Source organism: Microtus pennsylvanicus, chromosome 15 (assembly GCF_037038515.1).
Source record: "Microtus pennsylvanicus isolate mMicPen1 chromosome 15, mMicPen1.hap1, whole genome shotgun sequence".
NCBI lineage: Eukaryota > Metazoa > Chordata > Mammalia > Rodentia > Cricetidae > Microtus > Microtus pennsylvanicus.
In genome coordinates this window covers 52,670,135-52,693,536 of record NC_134593.1, presented here as the reverse complement: position 1 = coordinate 52,693,536, position 23,402 = coordinate 52,670,135, and the positions used below count along the sequence as shown (strand labels likewise).

General features: G+C 40.1%; 1 protein-coding gene across 8 annotated transcripts in view; it reads right to left on the bottom strand.

Moving 5' to 3' along the window:
• The window catches only part of Pibf1 (progesterone immunomodulatory binding factor 1), a 156,180-nt gene extending 132,935 nt beyond the window's left edge, over window positions 1-23,245 (bottom strand). For 3 of the 8 annotated variants that reach the window (XM_075949593.1, XM_075949587.1, XM_075949590.1), the window contains exons 1-6: window positions 23,073-23,213; window positions 22,396-22,476; window positions 21,602-21,875; window positions 18,944-19,044; window positions 15,978-16,176; window positions 11,281-11,400 (exon numbers count right to left, since the gene is read on the bottom strand). In XM_075949593.1, coding sequence (XP_075805708.1) covers window positions 11,281-11,400; window positions 15,978-16,176; window positions 18,944-19,044; window positions 21,602-21,853 — 672 coding nt within the window. In that variant the 5' untranslated portion in view covers window positions 21,854-21,875; window positions 22,396-22,476; window positions 23,073-23,213. Of the gene's footprint in view, window positions 1-11,280; window positions 11,401-15,977; window positions 16,177-18,943; window positions 19,045-21,601; window positions 21,876-22,395; window positions 22,477-23,072 lie in introns of all 8 variants that reach the window. The other 5 variants (XM_075949591.1, XM_075949589.1, XM_075949588.1 and 2 more) reach the window with 5 other exon arrangements.
• Between the last annotated feature and the right edge of the window lie 157 nt (window positions 23,246-23,402).

Sequence of the window (23,402 nt, the reverse complement as noted above, 5' to 3'; positions counted from 1 at the left end):
TCATTGAGATCAGCAGCACTACACATATTAACAAGTGTAAGTAGGAAAAAGAAAGAATGAAGTTCATCCGTCGTTGGGAGTAGAGACAATGATTTTTGCTTTGTTTTGTTAGGAATTTCTGAAGCAAATGAGAAAATATGGAGCAATGGCAGATGACTGACTGTCAGCACATGGGGTCATGTCTGCTTCACCAGTAAACTGTCATGATCAGATAGTCAACATTTCATTTACACAAACATGGCTTACATAAGTGAATATACGCACACACACACGTTATCATGTACATGGAATTTACAGTAAGGATTGAAAATAAAAACCAAATCTTTCTTCTTCTCCTTCCCCCTGACCCCCATTCTTAGGACACAAGCAAGGATTTCTCCACATTGATACCCATACATGCCTCCAGACTCACAAAGGCAAAGGTGTTATTTCCCCTCTTAACAATAATAACAACAAAATAGAACAGGTATGGTGTGTTTTGTAAAGCATTTAGCCATACATGTGGAAATCCAAATGCTCTCTAGTTTATTCATGTTTGAGGTTGCATAATGTTTCATAGTGTAGCCTGTACCCCAGCTTATGCAACCATTTCCTTGCTATTGTATTGCTGGCTCTTATTTTGGTTTTGGCCTCTTCCTCCTTCATGTTGTACAAATAATGTCACAGTAAACCTCATAACCCATAATACTACAAACTAGTACTTTATGGCCCACAGGTGCAACAGGAACCCCCTTGTTGAAGGATGTCTGTTTCCCATTCAAATCAGCTTTGCTGGCTATCTGTCCACCAGCCCGCATCAGTTCACAATCTCACCAGATACAGGTTTATGTTTTTAGTTATAGTCATAATAGTTACTGGATCTTTTGTCTTTGGACAGTCTCAGTTCTCACCTTATTTCTCAAAATGTTAGTGTGCTAGATAGTCTTTATCATCCTGACAGAAGTGAAGTCATTGGGGAAGAGATGGAACCTCAGTTGAAATATTGCCCCCATCAGACTGACCTCTATGGAAGTTGGCTAGGACATTTCCTTGATCAATGCTCAATGTAGGAGGGCCTCGCCCACTGTGAGCAGTGCTATCCTGGGCAGGTGGTTCCAGGCTCTGTAAGAAAGCAAACTGAGCAACCCCTGGGGAGCAAGCCAGTAAGTAGTGCTCCTCTGGTCTCTGCTTCAGTGCCTATCCTGAACTCTGGAGGAAATGAAAGTCAAAGCCTTTTTCCCCAAGTTGTTTTTGGTCATTGTTTTGTCACACAGCAGATTTAAGATTCTGCATCTGGACATGCGTGGTTTCCTTTTGTGTAACGCCCCATGTCTTTATCCATTTTTGTCTAGTTGTCATTAGAAGAGAATTTCAAAATGGTACTGGCATCACATCTTATCATCTGCATTCCAAATAGCCCCCCAAATTTATACTTTAAATATCCAACTTTATATGTGGAATCTTTTGTTTTTTTTTCTTTTAGTTTTTTGAGACAGGGTTTCTCTGTAGTTCTGAAGCCTGTCCTGGAACTAGCTTTGGAGACCAGTCTGGAATCTTTTTTTGATCTTTCCGTTTAAAGCTTTTGGGTTCCTATGTCTTGCTAAAAAGTTTACTCTGACCTCTAGAGCAATGCTCCCCAGTAAAACCTTCTGAATGAGAGACATGTTCTATATTGTAATATGTATTACACTGGTGGCGAACCAGCTGAATTTAATTAGTTTGAACGTGGATGGCCGCAGGTGGCAGTGACAGCTGAGCCCAGAGCCTGACTGCTCAGGTGGCCTACGGGCTGTCACAGACTGAGACACAAATATCTGTAGTGTGTAAAAGATAAGCCGTCTTTGATTCCTACCAAAATATGTGCATCAGGCCTCAGGGTCAACAAGATCTCTAGAAGTCTCACATTCGCAACCATTTCGAGCTTGTTATTAACAACACAGAATGAGGGATTCTTAAAAGATTTTTTTTGGCAGGAAGTAACATGGATTCCATAGCATTCTTCACTGTCTGTGAACCTCTTTTCAGAGTATTATTTCTAAAAGCTGATGTGAAAACACACAGCATCACAAAGCAAATAAAACTACCAAAACATTTTAATTATGCATGTCTTCTTTGTAAATGCATAAAGTTAAAACCTAGTGATGTCTAAAGTCTAAGAACTATGGTAATGTTCAAGTAACAGTGAGCATAAATTCTAAGCATTTTGCTTACTTCTAACCATTAACAGTCATAAGAACTGCTAATCTTTTGGAATTTTCTTCTTATGGTTAAAAGAGAAAGAAATCCTCAAGTCTAGTTATAAATGAAACAATTTCTTTCTTTGATTTCCGAAAAATATGTTGACTGTAAGTTCAAAAGCTCAGCAACTATTAAAGTAATTGTAATTTTTTCTTCTAAAATTTTTGACTTACATGGAATTAATTTTGTGCTCTCATAGAAAATGTACAAATTTTCTCCCACTAACAATCTGTTTGCATGCCAACACCACACTTAGCGTCTGTTTTAAGGTTTGCACTGAGTTCTTGCTTGGTCTACCATACCTCACATTCCCCTAACTATATCTTCTTTTTCATGCTCTTCCTGGGATCCCGGGGCACTTACTTTTCCCATCCCTCAGCTAAAACAAGTTACCCACGCTTAGTTCTGTAGTATATTTTTTCTCTGAATCTCCCAAATGATCAAGAAAAAAAATACTGGAATATAATTGAACTGCTCTTGCTTAATATTCTAATCACAGAGCAGTACTTTTAGAATTTTGGAAGCTTTCTAAGATATAGTAGTTCCATGCTCAACAATGCAATTTCAAACTGTTTTTTCCTTCTTTTCATGTATCTGTGTGGTACGAATGCATGCGTGTATGCATGCTTGCATGTGTGTGGGTGCATGGTTGCATTTTATGAGTGTACGCATGCACACTGGTAAGGAGGCAGCAGGCTGATGTTGGCAATCTCCGTCGACTGCTCTCCCACTTTCCTCCTCTGAGGTGGGAGCTCTTAATGATGCCCATGGCTAGTGGACACACACAGACTCTAATCAGCTTGCTGGGGAAGCCTGCCTTAAGCTTCATGGGCTACTACACCCACCGGACCTTTACATAGGTTCCCGGGTTCTCTGGTTTGCACAGCAAGTACTGGAACAGCTGAGCCACTGTCCATGACCTTCCTTGCTAGAGACGCACATGAGGACAATACTGCATTCAAAAAGAAGGTGGGGGGACTCATCAAGCACAAAAGCTGAGCTCTACCATCAGTTGCTACAGAAACTGACATGTTCACACAGCTGTTCTCTTCAGCCTGATAATTCATTGCACTCTGTGTCTGTAGTATACTTTAATCATATAAAGTGTCATTACTGAAGGGACTCTACCTAGCTCAACGTTGGCAAACATGGCTCCAACAGCTCTTGCTCTCCTCCATTCCCTCTGTCTTGCTAAAAGCCATTAGATTACATTCCTAACTCTAACCACCAAGATCTAGTCCCTTATTTAGTCAATCCCTCCTCCTAGGGCTGACTACTAAGGTCCAGATATCAAAGTATTGAAATTCAGCAATCAAAAGCTCCTTTGGCTCACCTAATTAACATGCCCAACTAAAACTAAACACCTCAGCCTAGCACAGACTTTCACTTTCCCCTTCCATGTTTATAAAATGGCCATGTGCCACTTCTTTCTCCTCTCTATCCTTTGTCCCTTTAGGGACAGATAACCCTGCACCCTCTCCCTTGTTCCCTTCCCCTTCTCCTGTGTCCTCTATCTCCTGTCCTTGTCTCTTATTCCCTGCCTTTTGTCACTCTGGGGCAAATAAATCTCCTTTGTGCAGATGAGAACTTGGTCTTGGAGGTCCTGAGCCAAAACCCATCCTTCCAATTCTTTTGATATAATGGTAGAATTTCAGCTGGAGAGACGGTCAGCCTTTCTGAGCATTTACTGCTCCTGCAGAGGGCCTTGGTTTAGTTCCCAGCACCCTCACTGTGGCTCAGTATAACTCCAGTTGGTACCTGCATAGATATAGCACACATATTCAAGCACGTGCACGCATGCACACGTGCGTGCGCGTGCACACACACACACACAATACAAAATAGTAGAATTCATTTGTGAACATTTTATTTTGAGTTTTTGTTTCCATAGGATAAATAAAATGAGCTTATAAATTTACTTTGTTTTCTTTTACATTACTCAGAATTTTCTACTGAATTTTCAGTACTCTGGAATAGTAGCTGTAACTGTTCTGATGGAAAGCAACTGTGAACCCAGCTGAGTGAATGCCTCTCTGGACCTGGCAGAAGGAGGCTAGCATGACACTTTGGACCCCTTCATACGATTCATGGCAGAGCTTTAAGGACTGCACTTCTGTCTACTTGACCAGCTACATTCTGTTGGCACACTTCACTTCCAGTTTCAAGCTTGTTGTACACTTACATTTACATACACACCTTAATTACCAATACTTTATTTCTAGTCATTTTTGGTTTTGTGTTATTTTAGCTTTTTTTTTTTGTTTGAGACTGTCTTGCTAGGTAGGCAGTCTAAGCTGGCCTCAAACACTAGGTGTCCTTGGCTTGAGATTCTTGTAGGCATGTCCCAACCACTCCTTGCTCATCTGTTTTCTTCAGATGAGGAATGCATATCTTTATTTTTGTCTTTCTGTGTAGTAATAAAGACATTTTTTTAGGGCCATAGATTTTTCTCTGGTATAATTTTAAATATGCCTTGAGAACTCTGACATAAAATATTCTTGTTTCCATTGCTTTCTTTAAAAATTCTTTTTGAACCAAAAGATGTATTTAACTGTCAAGGAAGTTTAATCCCCTTCATCCTCTGTCTTTGTTTTACTAACATGATAAAAATAGGAACTATAAAATGTGTACCTAAAAATATATTTGTTTCCTATGTGATCAAGTCTACACAGTAGTCTTGCAAACTTTCCACTGATGTTTAAAAACAGCATTTTCTCTGGTTAGGGCAGTTGGGCTTTCTTTACAGCAGCTACACCAGAACAGATAATTAGTTCTTCTAGGCCTCATTTATTTTATCCACAATATCCCCACCCGTTCTCATGGAAGCAAATCAAACTTCCCAAACCTTACTGGCTTTTAAAGCTGTCAGGCCATTTACTATGTAGTTTCTGTCTACAACATCAAATTTTTCATTATACATTTGTTATTTTGTTGTATGGTTTTCATTTTAAATTTTATATTACCTGATATTAGTATTACCCTTCTACCAACTTTCCCCAATTTTTTTTTTTTTTTGTTTTTCGAGACAGGGTTTCTCTGTGGTTTTGGAGCCTGTCCTGGAACTAGCTCTTGTAGACCAGGCTGGTCTCGAACTCACAGAGATCCGCCTGCCTCTGCCTCCTGAGTGCTGGGATTAAAGGCGTGCGCCACCACCGCCCGGCCTCTCTCCATAATTCTTAACCCCTCCTTTTTTCAACTTTTGCACCAAGGAACTTATGTTAAGCCTATTTTCAGCTGGTTTGTTTTAGCCTGACCCTGAGGTCAGTTTTCAGACTAACTTTCATCATGCAGCCTAGGCTGGCCTCACACTCACCAAACTTCTGCCTCAGTTTGGACACTGACCTCAAAGTGGTAGAACAAATTCTCTGTCCACAATACTGAACATAAAAATCTGCTGGTAACTGAAAGGCTAACTGGATTAAATTATAAAATTCAGAACAATCAAAAAGGACCAGTGAGATGGCTTGTGGGTAAAGGAGCTTGCTGCCAAGCTGACCACCTGAGTTCCATCCTGGGACCCAGCTGGTGGTAGGAAAGAACTGCCTCCTGTTCTTTGACCTATTCATGAATGCACACTTGCATATACATGCACATACCATAAATAATGTAATAAATATTTCTTAATGGTCAAAATATGCTTTCAGAGTCTTGAAGAAGAGCTTGTAAACGAGTAGCCATACAGGACTTAAATAAAACAGTCACCAGGGGAACGCTCCAAAGTGAGAGAAGGTTTGCCAGACCGGCTCAAAAGCGGACTAACTAGGTGGGCTGACAGCTGAGCACAATTCACTACTCTATACCTAGTGAACGAGGTGGGGTTTCAAGACCAGTAGAATCAAGTGGTCAGAGGATATCGAGGTTAGTCCAAGGTATGCATCAGATCTCTCCAGAGGGTGTTTCCTGATACAACATGATGATCATCTTCTTGGCCACTGGGTCCAAAATTTCATCTCAACATCAAATAAACTACTCACATCCTGCCCCTGGAATTAAAATTCAAAAGCACTGATGGGTTTACTTGAGATGTAAAGCAGGAACAAATGTAAGCACAAGAAGAAGACATGTTAATCTTTAAAAGCTGTTCCCTCACATCACATGGACGAAACAAAGAGCTAAATGAGGCTTCTAATCTGATGACAAACTTAAAGCTGATATCATGCTAGCTACATGAGTGTTTCCCTGTGTAGGCACTTCTGTTAAGACACTGCATTACACGTAAAATTTCAACAGGTTTTAGAAAAAAGAAATAGATTTTAAATGTATAGGTAAGAAATGAGATTTAGTAATAAACTATACAGTGTGACTACAACCTTATCCTCACGTTAAATAGTAAAATATTCAGATGTTACTTTTATATCAGACAGAAGTGAAAAATATGAAACCAAAGCACTGACACTTGACTTTAAAATGCAAAGATATTATCAATAAATGAAGAAATGACACCTCTTACATTTTCAAATGACTCATGTTCACAATCACTTACCTATCTCACTAGACTCATGTTCACAATCACATACCTATCTCACTAGACTCATGTTCACAATCACTTACCCATCTCACTAGACTCATGTTCACAATCACTTACCTATCTCACTAGACTCATGTTCACAATCACTTACCTATCTCACTAGACTCATGTTCACAATCACATACCTATCTCACTAGACTCATGTTCACAATCACTTACCCATCTCACTAGACTCATGTTCACAATCACATACCCATCTCACTAGACTCATGTTCACAATCACTTACCTATCTCACTAGACTCATGTTCACAATCACTTACCCATCTCACTAGACTCATGTTCACAATCACTTACCTATCTCACTAGACTCATGTTCACAATCACATACCTATCTCACTAGACTCATGTTCACAATCACTTACCTATCTCACTAGACTCATGTTCACAATCACTTACCTATCTCACTAGACTCTCGTTCACAATCACTTACCTATCTCACTAGACTCATGTTCACAATCACATACCCATCTCACTAGACTCATGTTCACAATCACTTACCTATCTCACTAGACTCATGTTCACAATCACTTACCTATCTCACTAGACTCATGTTCACAATCACTTACCTATCTCACTAGACTCATGTTCACAATCACTTACCTATCTCACTAGACTCTCGTTCACAATCACTTACCTATCTCACTAGACTCATGTTCACAATCACATACCCATCTCACTAGACTCATGTTCACAATCACATACCCATCTCACTAGACTCATGTTCACAATCACTTACCTATCTCACTAGACTCTCGTTCACAATCACATACCTATCTCACTAGACTCATGTTCAAGAACACATACCTACCTTACTAGACTCTTGAGTTTTATTGAAAATGAGATCCTTAGTTCCACCTCAGACTAGAATTGGAATCCATGTGGCTGTCCATGAATTGAAAGTTTAAGCAATTAATTTAATTGTGAAGAGGCAAATATATTATTGTTTCCTAATGAATGTTCCATACTCTAGAATAATTGTGTCTTATTGGTAGTGTCTTAAGAAAGTATCCCATAAAGGAAATTTAAGCTTATAAACCAAACAGAATAAAAAAGAATTTGAGAAGGCAGTTTATCATCCCTGAAACATAACACTGAAACAAGTATGTATCATTAATGAAACACCTCACTTCCATACAAATTAAATTAGCTACCTTAATCATCTAGAGATACTGATGATTAGCCTCTAGGTAATCTTGTGGGAGTTTTTCTCAAGAAATGTAACCAAGGTTCTAAACAAGGAATCTGTGTTTAACAAAACATATTTTTACTTCCTAGTTACAGAACTCTCATGAGATGTGTTTCACTATGTCCTCATGAACTCAGGGCATTAGTGTCAACTGCTGAAGGAAGGCCTCACCTAGTACAGTTCACACTGCCTCCTCCGGAATGAAAGAAGCATGTTGCATCCACTCTACAATAGCAAAACGGCTGCACACACCTTAGCTGCACTGCATATGGCTCGCGGGAAAAAGGGGTTTTCTGTGCAAGCATGAAGACCTCAGTCCAAAGGCCCAGTAACCACATAAAGAGCTGACATTAAGTGTACCTTCAACCTCAGTGGTATGAGAAGCAGAAGACAGAGGATCACTGGGGCTTCCAGGCAGACAGTCTAGTTCTAGGTCCAGTCAAAGACCCTGCCTGAAAGGCATGATGCATGGAATGACAGAGCAGGACTCCCAACATTCCCTTCTGGCCCGAGTGCTGTACATGCATGTGTTCATACACCAATCATAGATACACACAAGGGAGATTTATAATAAAAATATCTACAAGCACTTACACATTAAGTAGCACAGACAAGTTTATAAATATAGCACAGCTCAAAGCAGGGTTGAATTCTACTACACTTAGAAATGACAGACTTAAAGTAAAAAGTGAATTGCATTTTGCCCTATAGTATCTACGTATTCCAAATAATTAGAGATCTAGAAAAAAATACATGATAAAATCCCAGGAATCCATTAAAAATTGGCATAGAAAGTTAATAGGAAGTTATTCTTTTTTTTTTTCTTTCCTTTTCTTTTCTTTCTTCTTTCCTTACTTCCTTTCTTTCCTTTTGTTCTTTTGGTTCTTTTTTAAAGATCAAGAATTTTATTTTATTAAGTGCCTGGAACTTTTTTCACCTTCTACCTGCTATAACTTGCAGTTATGTTGCTTTAACATCTCTCAGTGTTTTGGTAGGGACAGTTATGAAATTGGTGTAATGACTGAAGGATCTTTGATCTGAAGAGAACATATTATGGAAGAAAGGTTTTTGTTTTTCATATTTCTCATAGGTATAGAATTACTGAACTTTACTAGGAAAAATAGCATGTTTGATGCTGTAGGTAGATGACTGGAAATATGAAATACAAATAAAAGGCAAGTTAGTTCAGTGCTGGTTTAAAACCAAGATTTTTCAAATATCCTAAAGTAGGTTTTTGTTTGTTTTGTTTTTTGTTTTACAGATAGGTGGGTATATACTGCCACCATGTGGTTAAAACACACACTAAGACCATTTTGAATCAGGCAAGTTAACAGTTTCAAAACAACAAAAGTTTAATTCCTTAATTACCAGTCTCAAAATTCATAGACGTAGCAAATAACGTCTGAGCTTCTCTTAGTCACTACCAAGCTGTTGTTGAGATCTCTATTTTTCAACTGCTGCCTTCACTTAGAAGTTTCCCTGGGCATCAGTTGCTAGAAGAGTTTTTGTATTTGAACTTGTATTTATATAGAAGGCATTCTCTTTCAAGTCAATAACTTCCTTGATATTTTTTCAATTTCACTAATTTTTATTAGGTATTGGTGTTCACTTATTATATCACAGCCTTTCTGTATCTTTGCTAAGCTCGGCTTCCCAGTAACCTGCCTTTCGTTTCTAGGCTCTCAACTCCACCTCTTCCTCAGGGATGAAGACTGACTAAGGGTAAGAAGTCAAAACTACTAAAACAATCAACAATATTCTAAAACTTCATATTTTCTTCAAGTTCTGGGAGCGGTGCAGGGGAGATAAAAGAGACGTGAGGGGAGGGTCAGCAAAAACTAATGATATAAGAAAATGCTATGAGGCATTCTGATATTTGATAAATAATCAAAAATTAAAAACAACAAAACGGCTTTGTGGATGGATAAAGCTGCATCCAGAAATCACTGGTTACTAGACAAAAATCCCAGAGCTACTTCTGAATGAGTGGCTGGCCACAGAATCCCAGAGCATGCTAGGCAACTGTCACTGCTGTTGCTGTCCACCAGAACGAGATGGTAAAAGACCTTATTGCTGATAATGGCACAAGACATAGGTCAGGCTGGGACTGGGCTAGACCCTTCCTTCCCGCTCAAAATCCCAAAGGTATAGTACTAAAAATATATACTAACATAATGACTTACTTCAGGGTAACAGATTTTTGAAAGTCGTACCCTTGAAATACGACACATCCCATACATATTTGCACAAAACTTTGTAAGATAACCATCTACCATCAAATAGAAACATAGGGGATCCAATGAAAGAACAGGGCAAACTATTTTTCTTCATTTGAAAAGAAACATTAAATGACTTGCTCAAGATCACAGAATAAACTAGAATGTTCAAATATTACACTTGAGTGTATTAGAATTTAAAGTCTCTGAGGGCAGTCATTGTCTCTCACTGTTGCTGGCACTTAGAACAGTGCCACGCACACTGATGACATACAGGGCAAACACTCGTATCAATACACATGCTGGAGAGAATTGCATTTGATAAGGAATGCCCGACACGTTGACTGTAGCTTCCTTTCCATACCACAGACAAGGCTAACCACTAATGAACAGCTGCTGTACTCTACTTGTAAACTATAAGCTTGTTTTCCTTCTGGTCTCATGAACTTTTTGGAGAAAACAGCAATCCTATTTTTTTGAAGCTGTTATAGAGTACAATGAATCAGTCCATCACTATTTTTCATTTTGCCGGTAAGTACATGGTGACACTCTGGGATATTTGGGCAGTGTTGTAATCCAACTAATGATCAGTGCAGCCTCTGTAAGTGAAGGGTTGTAAGCACACGAGCCTTATAATCCACCAGCCAGAATAAGATACTTCTAAAATAGCATGGCTGTTACTAATCCTTACATGCCAGCAATAGTGAGGACTGTCCTGCCAAAGGAGAATGCAGGAGTCTCTAAGAAAAAGAAAGTCAAATACATTCTTTTTCTTCCTACTAATGGCATCCATATTTTATACATTAAAGCAAGGAAAATTATATAGTTCTGTGTGCATGTTTATTGCACAAGAACATTCAGATATGGCTGGTTTTGTGGTCTCGAAAGCACTTGCTTATGAAAATGAGTACGACAACAAATGTATACTGTGGATTATGGGCTAAAGCATCTTTATCGCGCCAGTCTTGAAGAGAGATGTGCAACTAGCTCCTGCTTAGCCTCACTAAGAGCTGCAGCAGTCAGTATCCTAGCCCCTGTTCCTAGCACTTTCACTCCCCTTCCCACAAATGCTGACTAGGGCCTTGTGGGAAAGCCGCAACATCTTCCCAAGAGTAATAGAAATCAAACAAACCTCTGTCAGCTGCTTCAGTTGGCCTTTGTTTGTGCTGAGTTCTTCAGACAGTTCATTCTTTTTCACTTGTAGTTCATAGATTTCTTTTCTTAATGGATTGACTAGCTCATAGAACCGAATCTTTAAAAAAAGAAAAGAAAAATAAGCAATCCGGAACCCAAACCACAATTGGGCTCTGCCAGTCTGCAGTGGGGCAGGCTGCCCTGGCTGCTCTCCCTCTGCCCTGTATTTACTCTCAGTCCATTGTGGTAAAGATATAAACCGGAAAATTCTGGGAATCCATCAAGAAATTTTATGAAGGCATATTGTTACAATTGTTTTTGTTAGCTCTGTTGCCAGTATCTTCTATAAAACTCACCACAGATACACATATACAGGAAACACAATAGGCCGCCAAGGAGTCAGACTATCCTCAAGCAGACTTGGAGTACATTCCTCACAGATACATCGCTAATAAATCAAATTGACTTTAAATAACAAAATAATCTACAGTTAACTGAACTCCTTATTCTCCACCCTGCTTGTTTTCTCCAAAGCACTTAGGAGACATTTTACATACTACACTTTAATCTGTTGCTTTTTAGCTTCCACACAAAGCAAGCTCTATGAAGGCAGGAATTTTTATCTGGTTATATACTGCTCTATAAACTAAAATATCAATTTGATGAAGAGATACATTTTATTCTTTGCTCTAATCTCAGGTTCCTGGCAACATTCTACAATGTTGCTTTCCCTGCAGTGTTAAGAGGTCTAGGGGATGAATCAAAAAGTACCTTCCCTATCACTATTTCCACTCTTCATTTTCCTGTCTTAACCCAAGTGCTGCAAAATACAGGTTCTAAGAACCTAAGAAACCATCAACAAGTCAGGAGAGAGCAATTAGGGATTACTTATTACATAGGCATATAATCTAAAGTCCTTGACATAAGACTGTACTGCAAAAATACTCTAATAAAGAAGTCAAGTGTTAGGTTGGTCCTTAAAGCAGTGAAATCTACATCAATCAGTTAGAATAATATTTCATGCAGAAGTGTGAAAGAATACTAAAACCGGGAAGGAAAACTTTATTTGAACTATGAATGAAGGTCCAATGATGGCATTTAGAATATTTGTGTTAGACAGTATGTGTTAGTCAGAAAAACTATAACTGACCCATTTCAGTCATCAAAAGCCGGGCAGAAAGCTAATGTCTGTTTTCTTTCAAGTCACTGATCCAGAAACCTCAGTCCACTGAGACCCGAGAACAGCTCCCACTCTGGTGGACAGTAGGGAGAACTGACATCAGACACGCAGAGCACGGTGCTAAGCATTTGACGTGTTTTACATACCCACAGTTAGGATCTATTTTATAAATGGGGAAAAGAGAAGGCTCATAGGGTAAAATCCCACCTAACACAAAAATGCAACAGCTGTCAGTGTTCTAGGGACTCCTGGCCTTGCCCTGTTTTCACTTCTTTTAGGGAATTCACAAAATAAGAAATATTCCTAGTTACAGTAGGAATTATTTTCTTTAATTCAATTCTTATTTTCCCATTCTCTATATGATGTATGATAATGACACTGTAATTTTTAAAGCAAATAGAGAATGCATCTAATTTTGTATTTTTATTTATGTTTTTAGATAAAGTCTTGCTTTATCTAAACCCTTAGTTTCAAGAGATGCTCCTGGTTCAGCCTTCTAAGTACTAGGACTTCAGACAAGCACCATTATAGCACATTGTACCCAACCCTTCTTGTACATAAATTGTTTCCTTAAGGTTTAATTTCAAATATTGCAAATATACCCATATCAAAAAAACACTTTAGGCAGAAGGGGGTGCTGATACCACAGTGACTTGAGACTCATACCAAATATTAAGCCTAAGCCCAAGTTCATTTAGGAATATTAGATTCTGAACTAATCTATCACCAAGAACTCTGCTCCACCTTTACCCCTTAACAATCACAAAAGGTCTACTCTCTCTGCACTATTTCTAGTTAATCCCAGACAGTACTAATGCATTTCATCCTCAGTTTCCTCTTAGAGAATATTAAAACCACGATAAAATAACTCATTTTATGGACTATGGAGTCACTGAGATTTTGGTCTTAGAGGTACTTTCCATTTTCATGGGGGTCAAAAAACACTACCAGTTGGGTGTTTCAAAAGTAATACCCTTGGGTATATAGGTCTGAACTTGGTTCTGGATGAGCTAGAGGAGGAGATTCAGTGAGATAAACAAGACATCCCCAAAGGAGAAATGGGTCGGACACCCATAAAGGAAATTAATGGATACTTGAAAGGAGCAGGAAAAAGATGGAGCATGGACTGGTAGGAAGTGAGCTGAGGGGCTGGAAAGACCACAGTCAAATGTCTCCCAGAAGCAGGAGGACTTGAGCTGGATACCCAGAAGCCATGTAACAGAGGCAGGTGTGGCGGCTCATGATTATTATGCGTGCTGAGGAGGCAGGGTGAGCAGATCCCTCGGGTTCACTAGTCTAATTAGTTGGCAAGTTCTAGGCCATTGAGACTCTGTCTCAACAATGAATGAGTAAATAAATAATAAGGCTAACCTGAGTAACACCCAAGGCTGTCCTCCGGCCTCCATTTGCATGCACACCCATGTGCACATGAACCAGTCACATAGATAACACATACAAGGTGATTCGAGCAGGAGAGGGTGGGGGGCCAAAAGGTCTTCCAACAGGTGCACCAAGTAAATGCTAACAGTTCTACCCTCAGGACAAGCCCAGAGTCCTCGAGAACCTCAAATCCAGTTAAAGGTTTCAGCGGGACACTCATCCCTACCACAGCGGGTCAGTGGAGGGAGAACTTACTGCTGTCTTTCCATAAGACTCAGTGGGTGGCAAGTAACAGTCACTTTGAGACAGGCCTACTATTGCAACTTTAGGGGCCTAAGAACTCCAAACAATCATAAGTCACAGAGTCTCAGTTTGGTCTGCAACAACACAGGACGAGGAAAAGCCCCAGGGAACAGGCAACAGTGAAGGGTTACTGGAAGTTGACCAGACATGGTTCAGGATGAGAACTATACAGAGCAATACAGTCCTACCCCCCCACCCCCCAGTGACCAGGACCCAGCTCACTATCTCAGCTACGACCAGTCCTAGTGTTGGGAGCTCTGGGCCTGATGTCGACAGATGCATCAATCGACTGCTGAAGCCACCAATGTCCCACTCACTACTGCAGAGCCCGAGAGTTCTGAAGTTCCCGCAGTACGACTCATTCCCACAGCTGTATCCTGCCAGAAGGATCCAGCTCTGTAGGTTTGGCAAGTACAAAGCCAGGTTCTCACCTACACAGACCTGCTGGGGATGCTGCTTACATTACTAACACCCCTGGGCGATATCTCCCACCACTGGACCGTGGGCCACACCAAAAGACTATTAAGTTAATTATACCAGCAAGGATCTTTGGCACACAAAGCGACCAAAGTAAAGAGACACCTGGTATGTGTCCGGTATAATGTCCCAAACAGCCTAAGCCACAGGAAAGCGTAGAGCCCACATGAGCAAATGTGTCTCCATGGCTATAACTGACAGTCTCCAACTTCTGAGGCCCAGCAAGAAGCTGCTCTAACACTTCATTTTTCTTGTTCTTCTTTTCTCTTTCTTCTTTTGCTTTTAAACTTTTTTTTACTATTATTGATTTTTTTTTCCCCTTTTGGTGCACTTTTTAAATTTTTTTTTAATTTTTTTTTGGTATTTTGAGACAGGGTTTCTCTGTAGCTTTGAAGCCTGTCCTGGCACTAGCTCTTGTAGACCAGGCTGGCCTCGAACTCACAGAGATCCGCCTGCCTCTGTCTCCCAAGTGCTGGGATTAAAGGCATGAGCCACCACCGCCTGGCAGCATTTTTTAATTTTACAGTACTAAAAATTTGTTTTATATTCTACAAATATGCATCTAACTTTGTTTACATATTTTTTTCATTAGGCCATAAACTTTCTTTTTCTTATCTCCCCCCATCTCTCCCTTTATTTTTGTTCTACTCTGACTACACCTTGCTCAAAATTCTTGCATCTCTCTATTTCTACCCCTTCTTACACTTACCTTTGCTTTTAAACTTCCTCATAACTGAGAAATCTATTTTCTATTCTACCCTCTCACTCACTTCTCTTCCCCGGTAACCGTCCTCCACTGTCTCCTTTCTTTTATTTAGGCTTGCTTCTCCTTCATGCATCTCCTCCTGCCTCCTTTCTTTACCCAGCCAGACTCAGAAGACAAACACTACGCTTTCTCTTCTGTGTTGGACCTAATTTGAAATTAAACGTGTAATCTATGAAGCCGGGAAAGGGGACATGAGGAAACAGAGAGGGAGGCCACCTGTGACATGAAAGAGAAAAGCAGAAGAGGGGACTACTCGCTACAGGGAGGACAGGAGGCATAGGGGAGACTTGGAGAGAACACATAATGGCCACGTACACAATCAAAAAGGAACTCATTACTTTGTATGCTAATGTAAAATATAAAAATAAAAAAATGTATAGAGTGCCTCTATATAATGCCAGTTTCAGTCTGAGAATGGATGGAACTTTGTGTATTTTTTTTTGAGATGGGGACTCGAATAGTACAAGATGACTTCCAACTACTACATAGGTGTAGGAGCTGATCTCCACGTCCCCATGCCCCGAGGATGAGATTACAGCATGTGCCACTATCCCCAGCTGCAGTGTTACGGAAGATGCACGACACTTACAGACACATATTCAGGGATAGAAAGCTGGTCTTCAGGAAAGGATTTTAGCCTCACATACTGCTCTTCCGTCAGCTCCAAGTCACGCAGGTTTCGACGGACATCTCCAGCTTTCTCTCTTAGCTGATGATTTGTCTCTTCCAGTTGTTTCTGTCTCAATAAAATGGTTTCCATTTCTTGTTTCATTAGTTCTTGATATTTCCTACATTGAGAGAATTTATGCCAAGTTTTAAAATTACTGAGATTTTTCTCAGTGTTCCATATAGTACTCTTGGCTATCATTAGTGTTGATTTATTTAATTAGTTAATCTTGAAGTGACACATTCATATATATCAGTAAATGTATCAGCCCAAAAAATATTGAAACCAACACTCTTAAGTTGTAACCAAAAATTCAAATTACAAATAAACATTTAATCTGCTACAGTCTTAAACCCTTACATATCAGCTTTGGACTCTAGCTACTACTTTTAATTTCTCTTTGATCCTGTACTGCAGGACATATCTCTTTAATACAGTAACACTGAACGTCATAAAGTATTCATTCAACCACGGACACATCCTAGCAGCGCAGAGGCCAGAAGCTGCTGTCAGAATGTCTTACTTAGCTGTTTTTCACCTTTTTAGTGGAGGCCCACAGAAGTGGATCCGTTCCACCTTCACTCAAAGTCACAGAGTTCAGACCTATTCTTGCTCCTTCCAGGTTAAACAACAGAATGTGTGCCTAAGGTGTGGTTACTCGGTGTCTTGTCTAGACAAGATGACTGACCAAAGGTGTGGCTGCTGGGTGACTCTTCAAAGGTCGGTCAACAGGACATTTTGACTTAGGGTGTGGTTACTTGATGTTTTGGGTGTTAAGGTAATTATGTTTGTTTGTTCTTTGCAGCCTGGTAAGAAAGTCTTTTGTATTGCCCCCCCCCCCCCACTTTAATTGGAGTATATAAGAACTTTGAGTAGTAAACTTGGGGCTGATCACGGTATCCGCTGGATGCCCTCCCAACTCTATCTTGTGTTTCTCGTCTATTTCTCTCCTTAATCCTCACTCCTCTTTTCAAGCACTGATGGACAGGTCTGCTGGACCGGACACTTTTTAAAAACAGGAGCATGCACTGAATCTAGAGGTCACCATGGCTGGACCGGCTGGTCAGGGAGCTCCTGGGATCTGCTTACCCCCACCCTTGCTGTTCTGAGACTCTGGGAATATACCACCAGTCTCAGCATTTACTGGGATTTCAAACTCAGGTCTTCCAGCAAACATTTTACCTCTGAGTCATATCCCTAGCCTAGAGAGGAGACCTTAAAAGACACCCACAGAAATCTGAGAAGATGGTGTTCATTCATGTTTTTGCTTTGTCTTTAAACCTATCTTGCCTCTGTTGACTTGTTATTATTTATTTATTTGTTTATTTTCAGACAATTCTTGCTATGTAGCTCTAGTTGGCTAGAACTCATTCTACCAGACTTGGCTCATAGAGACTTGCCTGCCTTTGCCTTTCAAGTTTGAAAGGATTGAAGGAATGAGCTACCATGTCTTTATTTTTTATGTATACAGAAGACTGTCTGTATGCCTGCAGACCAGAAGAGTGCATTAGATTGTGAGCTACTCTGTGGATGCTGGGAACTGAACTCAGGACCTCTGGAAGAGCAGTCAGTACTCTTAACTGCTGAACCATTTTTCCAACCCTTGCCATTCATTTTTATTGAGTTGTTTCCAATTAATTTCTTTTGGTTTTTATAGAAACAATGCACATTTTTCTACTAAAATGTCATTGTTTATATCACTTTAAATTAAATTACATAGGTATAATTGGCATAGGTACATGAGAGTAAACAATGAATACTTTATTTTGTTTCTTTGCCTGTTCATTGAGACAAGGTCTCAACTAGCCAGGGTTGGCCTTCAACTCACTAGCCAAGGATGACCTTGAACTCCGTTGGTTTTTTTTATTGTTGTTGTTGCCTTGTTGCTGTTGTTGTTTTGTTTTTCCAGACTTGGCACCCTTGTGCAACTCTGGTGTTGTAGTAAGAGCAGCGGGCTGCTTCCTGCCACCCAGCTAGCTTTATACCTGAAATAATTACATAGAAACCGTATTCTTTTAAACACTTCCTGGCCCATTAGTTCCAGCCTCTTATTGGCTAGCTCTTACATATTGATCTAACCCATTTCTAATAATCTCTGTGGCCCACTAGGTGGCTTACTAGGGAAGATCTTAACCTGCCTCTGTCTGGAGTGGGAGAATCATGGAGACTCACTGACTCAGCTTTCTTTCTCCCAGCATTCTGTTCTGTTTACTCCACCCACCTAAGGGTTGGCCTATCAAATGGTCCTAGGCAGTCTCTTTATTAATTAACCAATGAAAGCAACAGATCAGAAAGAAATCACTCCCACACTCTGGATGTCTGTAGACCAGGCTGATCTCAGACTCAAGAGATTAGCCTGCCTCTGCCTCCCAAGTACTGGGATTAAAGGTGTGAGCCACCATGGTCAGACATCTTTAACTCTTAATCATTTTTCTACCATCTCCCAAGTGCTGGGAGTAAAAGTGTGTGCCACTCCACCAGGCTCAGTTCACTCTTGGTAGGTACGTATTCACTTCGAGAAAATACACAGGCATAGTAATTGTCTCCTAAGACAGCAAATCTGGACAGCTGTGACAACGCAGAATGGTTTATAGAGTGAATGAAGAAAAAGGTCAGCTAGATACCAATTGTGGGCAATCCAGAGAGCTCCTCATGTAATGTATGGGTTACTTACAAGGCCAGTATTTGTTGAATAAATGTTGAATGTTAACTGTGCATTTGTATACTGTCATAAAGCAACCTGGCCTTTGGTGGTCTGGATGTTAGGATAATAAGCATATCTAACTTAAAATTTCTCTATTATAGCCTATAACAACATGCATAAACAAGAATAAAATTACTTTTAGCTTGAAAATAAATGTTAGGGTTTTGTGAAAAACATGTCTTACTTGGCATCCTTCTGTTGAATAGTCAACTGATTGTCTAATCTCAAAGTTAGCAGCTGCTTCTGGTGAAGGGCATCATTAAGTTTTTCCTCCAACTCTTCAATCTGAACAGAGAGAACATAGTTTCCACAGTCAGCTTTCAGTGAACATAACAACAAACACTTAAAAGAAACAGAGGACGAATCTTTAAAGATCTGGGTTGAAACTACTGTCTTATAAATGTTCATGCTAGGCTATCTTGAGATGGCTTTCCCTTAATTCACATGCAAAGCTCACTCAGATGGGAGTTTCACGTAAGCCTCTGCTCATATGGTTAGGTTATTAGTCTGAGCACTGCACATCTTCATTTGCTGCCAAATGGCTGGCTTCAGAAACACCCAAGACAAAATGAGTAACCCCTAACCAAATCACTCACTAGCCCTGTAGCTTCTGATTTGAAAAGAAAACAAGTTTCTCATGACATGCTTGCCTGGACCACTTTAGGTTCCTCACTAATTTCCTTTCCTGGTCAGAAATCTTCATATCTCCTTTTAGCTTACCTTTAAAATGTGCTAACAAATGTCCACCAGTTTTAAGTAACCATCTTCGCAAAAACTTCTACACTGTAGCAGAGGACACTTAGAGACCTTTGGCCAACAACTTGCTTTGTGACTAACCGGTTGAACAAGACTCCTACTGTAAACCCCTACATACTTGGTCCTGTGCCTGTCTATTCATTCCTTTTCCCTTCCTTTCCTTCTTTCTCCTTTAAAATAGATAACTCTAACTGCATCTTCTGCCTTTTCTAGAGAGGCACTGTTAAGAAAGTGCTCTAGCTTCCTCATGGGCAGGACACCTACGCAGCAGGTGAAGCTCTGGGTTTGATCTTTAGCACCTCAAAAATAGATAAATATTAAAAATTTAAATCAATCTTGTATTGTAGACGGAGACTGTTCATTTGTTACTGGCCACCCAGACCCAAAATAATTACACACAGGAACTATATTAATTGCAATACTGTTTAGCCAATAGCTTAAATGTGTTTCTAGCTAGCTCTTACATCTTAAATTAACCCATTTCTATTGTTTTATATTTTACCATGAGGCTAGTGGTTTACTGGTACGGAAGTCCTTCTCCTCCTGTGGATACAAGGTTTCTCCCTACTCTCTCCTCCTTTATCTGCTTGGAATTCCCACCTTGTCCTATTCTGTCCTAGAATTGGCCAAAAGCAGCTTCTTTATTAACCAATAGTATTCTCAGCATACAGATGTGAATCCCGTATCATTATATTTTATGATTTACTTGATTTTGATGTGTGTGAATGTTTTGCCAATGTGTATGTTTGTGTACCATGTTTGTGTCTGGTTCCTCACTAGCCAGAAAACATCACTGGGTCCCCTGGAACTGTGGGTTCGGGAGTTTGAACCCAGGTCATTTGTAAGAGTAGTAAGTGCTGCTAACTGCTTAGTCATCCCTTCAGCCCTGCCTTTTTACTCTAACTTGTGTGTATGTGTGTGAGTGTGTGCGTGCAGGGCAACTTTCAGGAGTTAGTTCTCTCTTCACTATGCAGCCCACAGATGGAACTCAGGTCCGAGGCTTGCATGGTTAAGTATCTTTACCCAGCAATCATCTCATTGGCCCAAAGTAAATATATTTTTCTAGCAGGACACTGTAGTAGCTTAGTATACATACCACAGAACTAAAATAGGAGAGCAAGTTAACAAGACACAGTATAAATGAAACAAAAATACACTTTTGGATGGAGGGACTAAAGCTGGAACAGCTAAGAACAACAGTAAAGTTAGTTCACTGTCAGGAGGAAATCGTTTTCCTAGGAACAGAAGTAGCAATATCAACGCAATATGTCTCACAATCACTCACTATTTATTATGGCTAATGGTGTAGGAGGTCTTTTTTTCTATGTGTGGTTTGTACTGGTTAATGCTTTGGCTTTGATAGGGCAGAACTTGGGGAGGTGGGGAAAATTAAATGGAATGCTGGGAGGAAGAAGGCAGAGTCAGAGAGCCGCCATGGAGCTGCCAGAGTCAGACATGCTGAATCTTTCCCGGTAAGACACTGGCACGTGTTGATATACAGATTAATAGAAATGGGTTAAATTGGGATGTAAGAATTAGCCAATAAGCTGGGCGGTGGTGGCACATGCCTTTAATCCCAGCACTCGGGAGGCAGAGGCAGGCGGATCTCTGTGAGTTCGAGGCCAGCCTGGTCTACAAGAGCTAGTTCCGGGACAGGAACCAAAAAGCTACGGAGAAATCCTGTCTCGAAAATCCAAACACAAAAAAAAAAAAAACAAAAAAGAAAAACAAAAAAAAAAAACCCACCTGATTTTCAATATGCAAAGTATAAAAAGGTAGTACTGGAAAAGCAATGTCACGTATACTATTTACAGTCTGACATATCTCTTTCTTTCTTTCTTTCTTTCTTTCTTTCTTTCTTCTTCTTTTTTTTTCTTTTTTTGGAGGCAGGGTCTCTTTACATAGCCCTGGCTGTCCTGAACTTCACTATGTAAATTAGGCTAGCCTAGAACTCACAGAGATCTGCCTCCAGAGTGCTGGGATTAAAGGCGTGCGCTACCACAACTGGCCTACATACCAGCTTCTTAATTATCCTGTTTAAATACAACAAGGTAGGAAAATCAACAAAGTTTGCATCTGTTCTTACCTTTGTAAGATAATCCATTTTCAAATTGTCGATCATCATATTTTTTTGGGATAGCTCGATTTTCAGTAGCTGAATATTATGAAGCATTTCTTTTCTTTCAATTAATTGCCTGGTGATTTTGACTTTACCCTCTCGCTCTTCTGATGAGGAAATGTCATCTGTATGAATGGTTGTTTCCAAACTAATATCTTCAGACTCCAGAGAACTAGAAATGTTTACTTTTTTTGACTCCTTGGGCATTTTTCGAGACATTTTATTATTCTGGATCAATCTTCTGTAGGGTAAAAGGAAATAAACTTAAATATACCGAAAATTTACTACATAACATATAGTGCATTGATGAGTTACTAAAGATTGCTGAGATCACTGGGCACTGGAAGATGCCAAATCTAAGCCCGATCACTACTGTGAATTAGTGCTCAAATCAAAGTTAGATTCACTAAATCCTATCATGAACTCAGCCCTTTGGTCAATTTAAATAAATATGTGCATATATATATATATATATATATATATATGCACATATATACATACATATATATGTATGAATGTGCGTGTGTATATACATTCAGACACACATAAACTTGGGGCAATAAGCTTTGTTTGTTTGTTTGCTTTTGTTTTTTGAGACAGGGTGTGTAGCCCTGGGATGTCCTAGAACTCACAGAGATCTGTCTGCCACTGCCTCCTGCTGGGATTAAAGGTGTGCACCACCATGCCTACAAAGCAAGAATCTTAATTTGAAGGAAAAAGAAAAAGTCGTGTAAAAGAGAAAGGGTACAGCCCATTCATACCAAGAACTCCAAGCTCCAGGAGAGAATGACTCCGATTTTGTCCGTGTAAGATTGTACAGAAGCAGTTAAATCTGGAAGGATCTGTGAACACATGGGACAAGATTTGTACGGAGGAAGAGGATATATAAAACAAGAGCGGAGTCGACATCAGACTGTCTGGGGATACACATGAGGTTTATTTAACAAGCAAGAAATCACTGGAAGTCTGAAGACAAGCTCACATCGAGACAATAACATTTCTAAATAACTTGGAAAAACAGAGGAAAAATTCGAATATTCTAAATAGCACATCTTAGCCTTCCGAAGAATTTTCACTAACTCCTTTGTTTAAACAGTACACGATTTGGTAAAATGTCCATAGAATTAGACATTTCAGTTCTTCTAAAAGGAACAGTGAGGAAGGAGGTGTGCGTGGTGGGGGACAGGAAGAGCTACAGTACTATCCACCTCTTTCCTTTTTAAAGGAAGGTGTGAAGAAAGGTGTAGCCAAAGAGAAATCCTCGCCCGAGTTACAAAGGACCAGGGGCGGGCTTCTCCTTTGGCTAAGAAATTTATAAATTCTAAACTTGATGCATTTTAGCATCTTTGTAGCACGCGTGAAAGATAGGGAGACAGATTCCTGGAAGCTACCTCTCCAGCGTCAGTAACTCCGCATACAAGGCTAAAACCAGCCTCACCTCGGATACTTGGAGGAACCACGGGCGTCTTCAGTGCTGCAAACCCTCTACAAGTATCTCGGGGTCGCCAGACCGTTAGGGAGCAGTCACCAAGACAACCACCCGCCCAGTCAGAGAAGAAGTCGGAAGAAGCAAGGGCGCGTAGGTGCCTAGGCCCTCCCTTCCCGGAAGCCAGTTCGAAGCGGTGCACTTTGGGAGTGGTAGTTCGGAGACGAACCCCGCCCAGCTGCGGGCGGAAATATATACTGTGGCCCAATCGCCTCGATAATCAAGGGACTAACACGACCAGTCAGGCGTGGCGTGTTTTCTCGCGAGACGTGCGTATTAGCA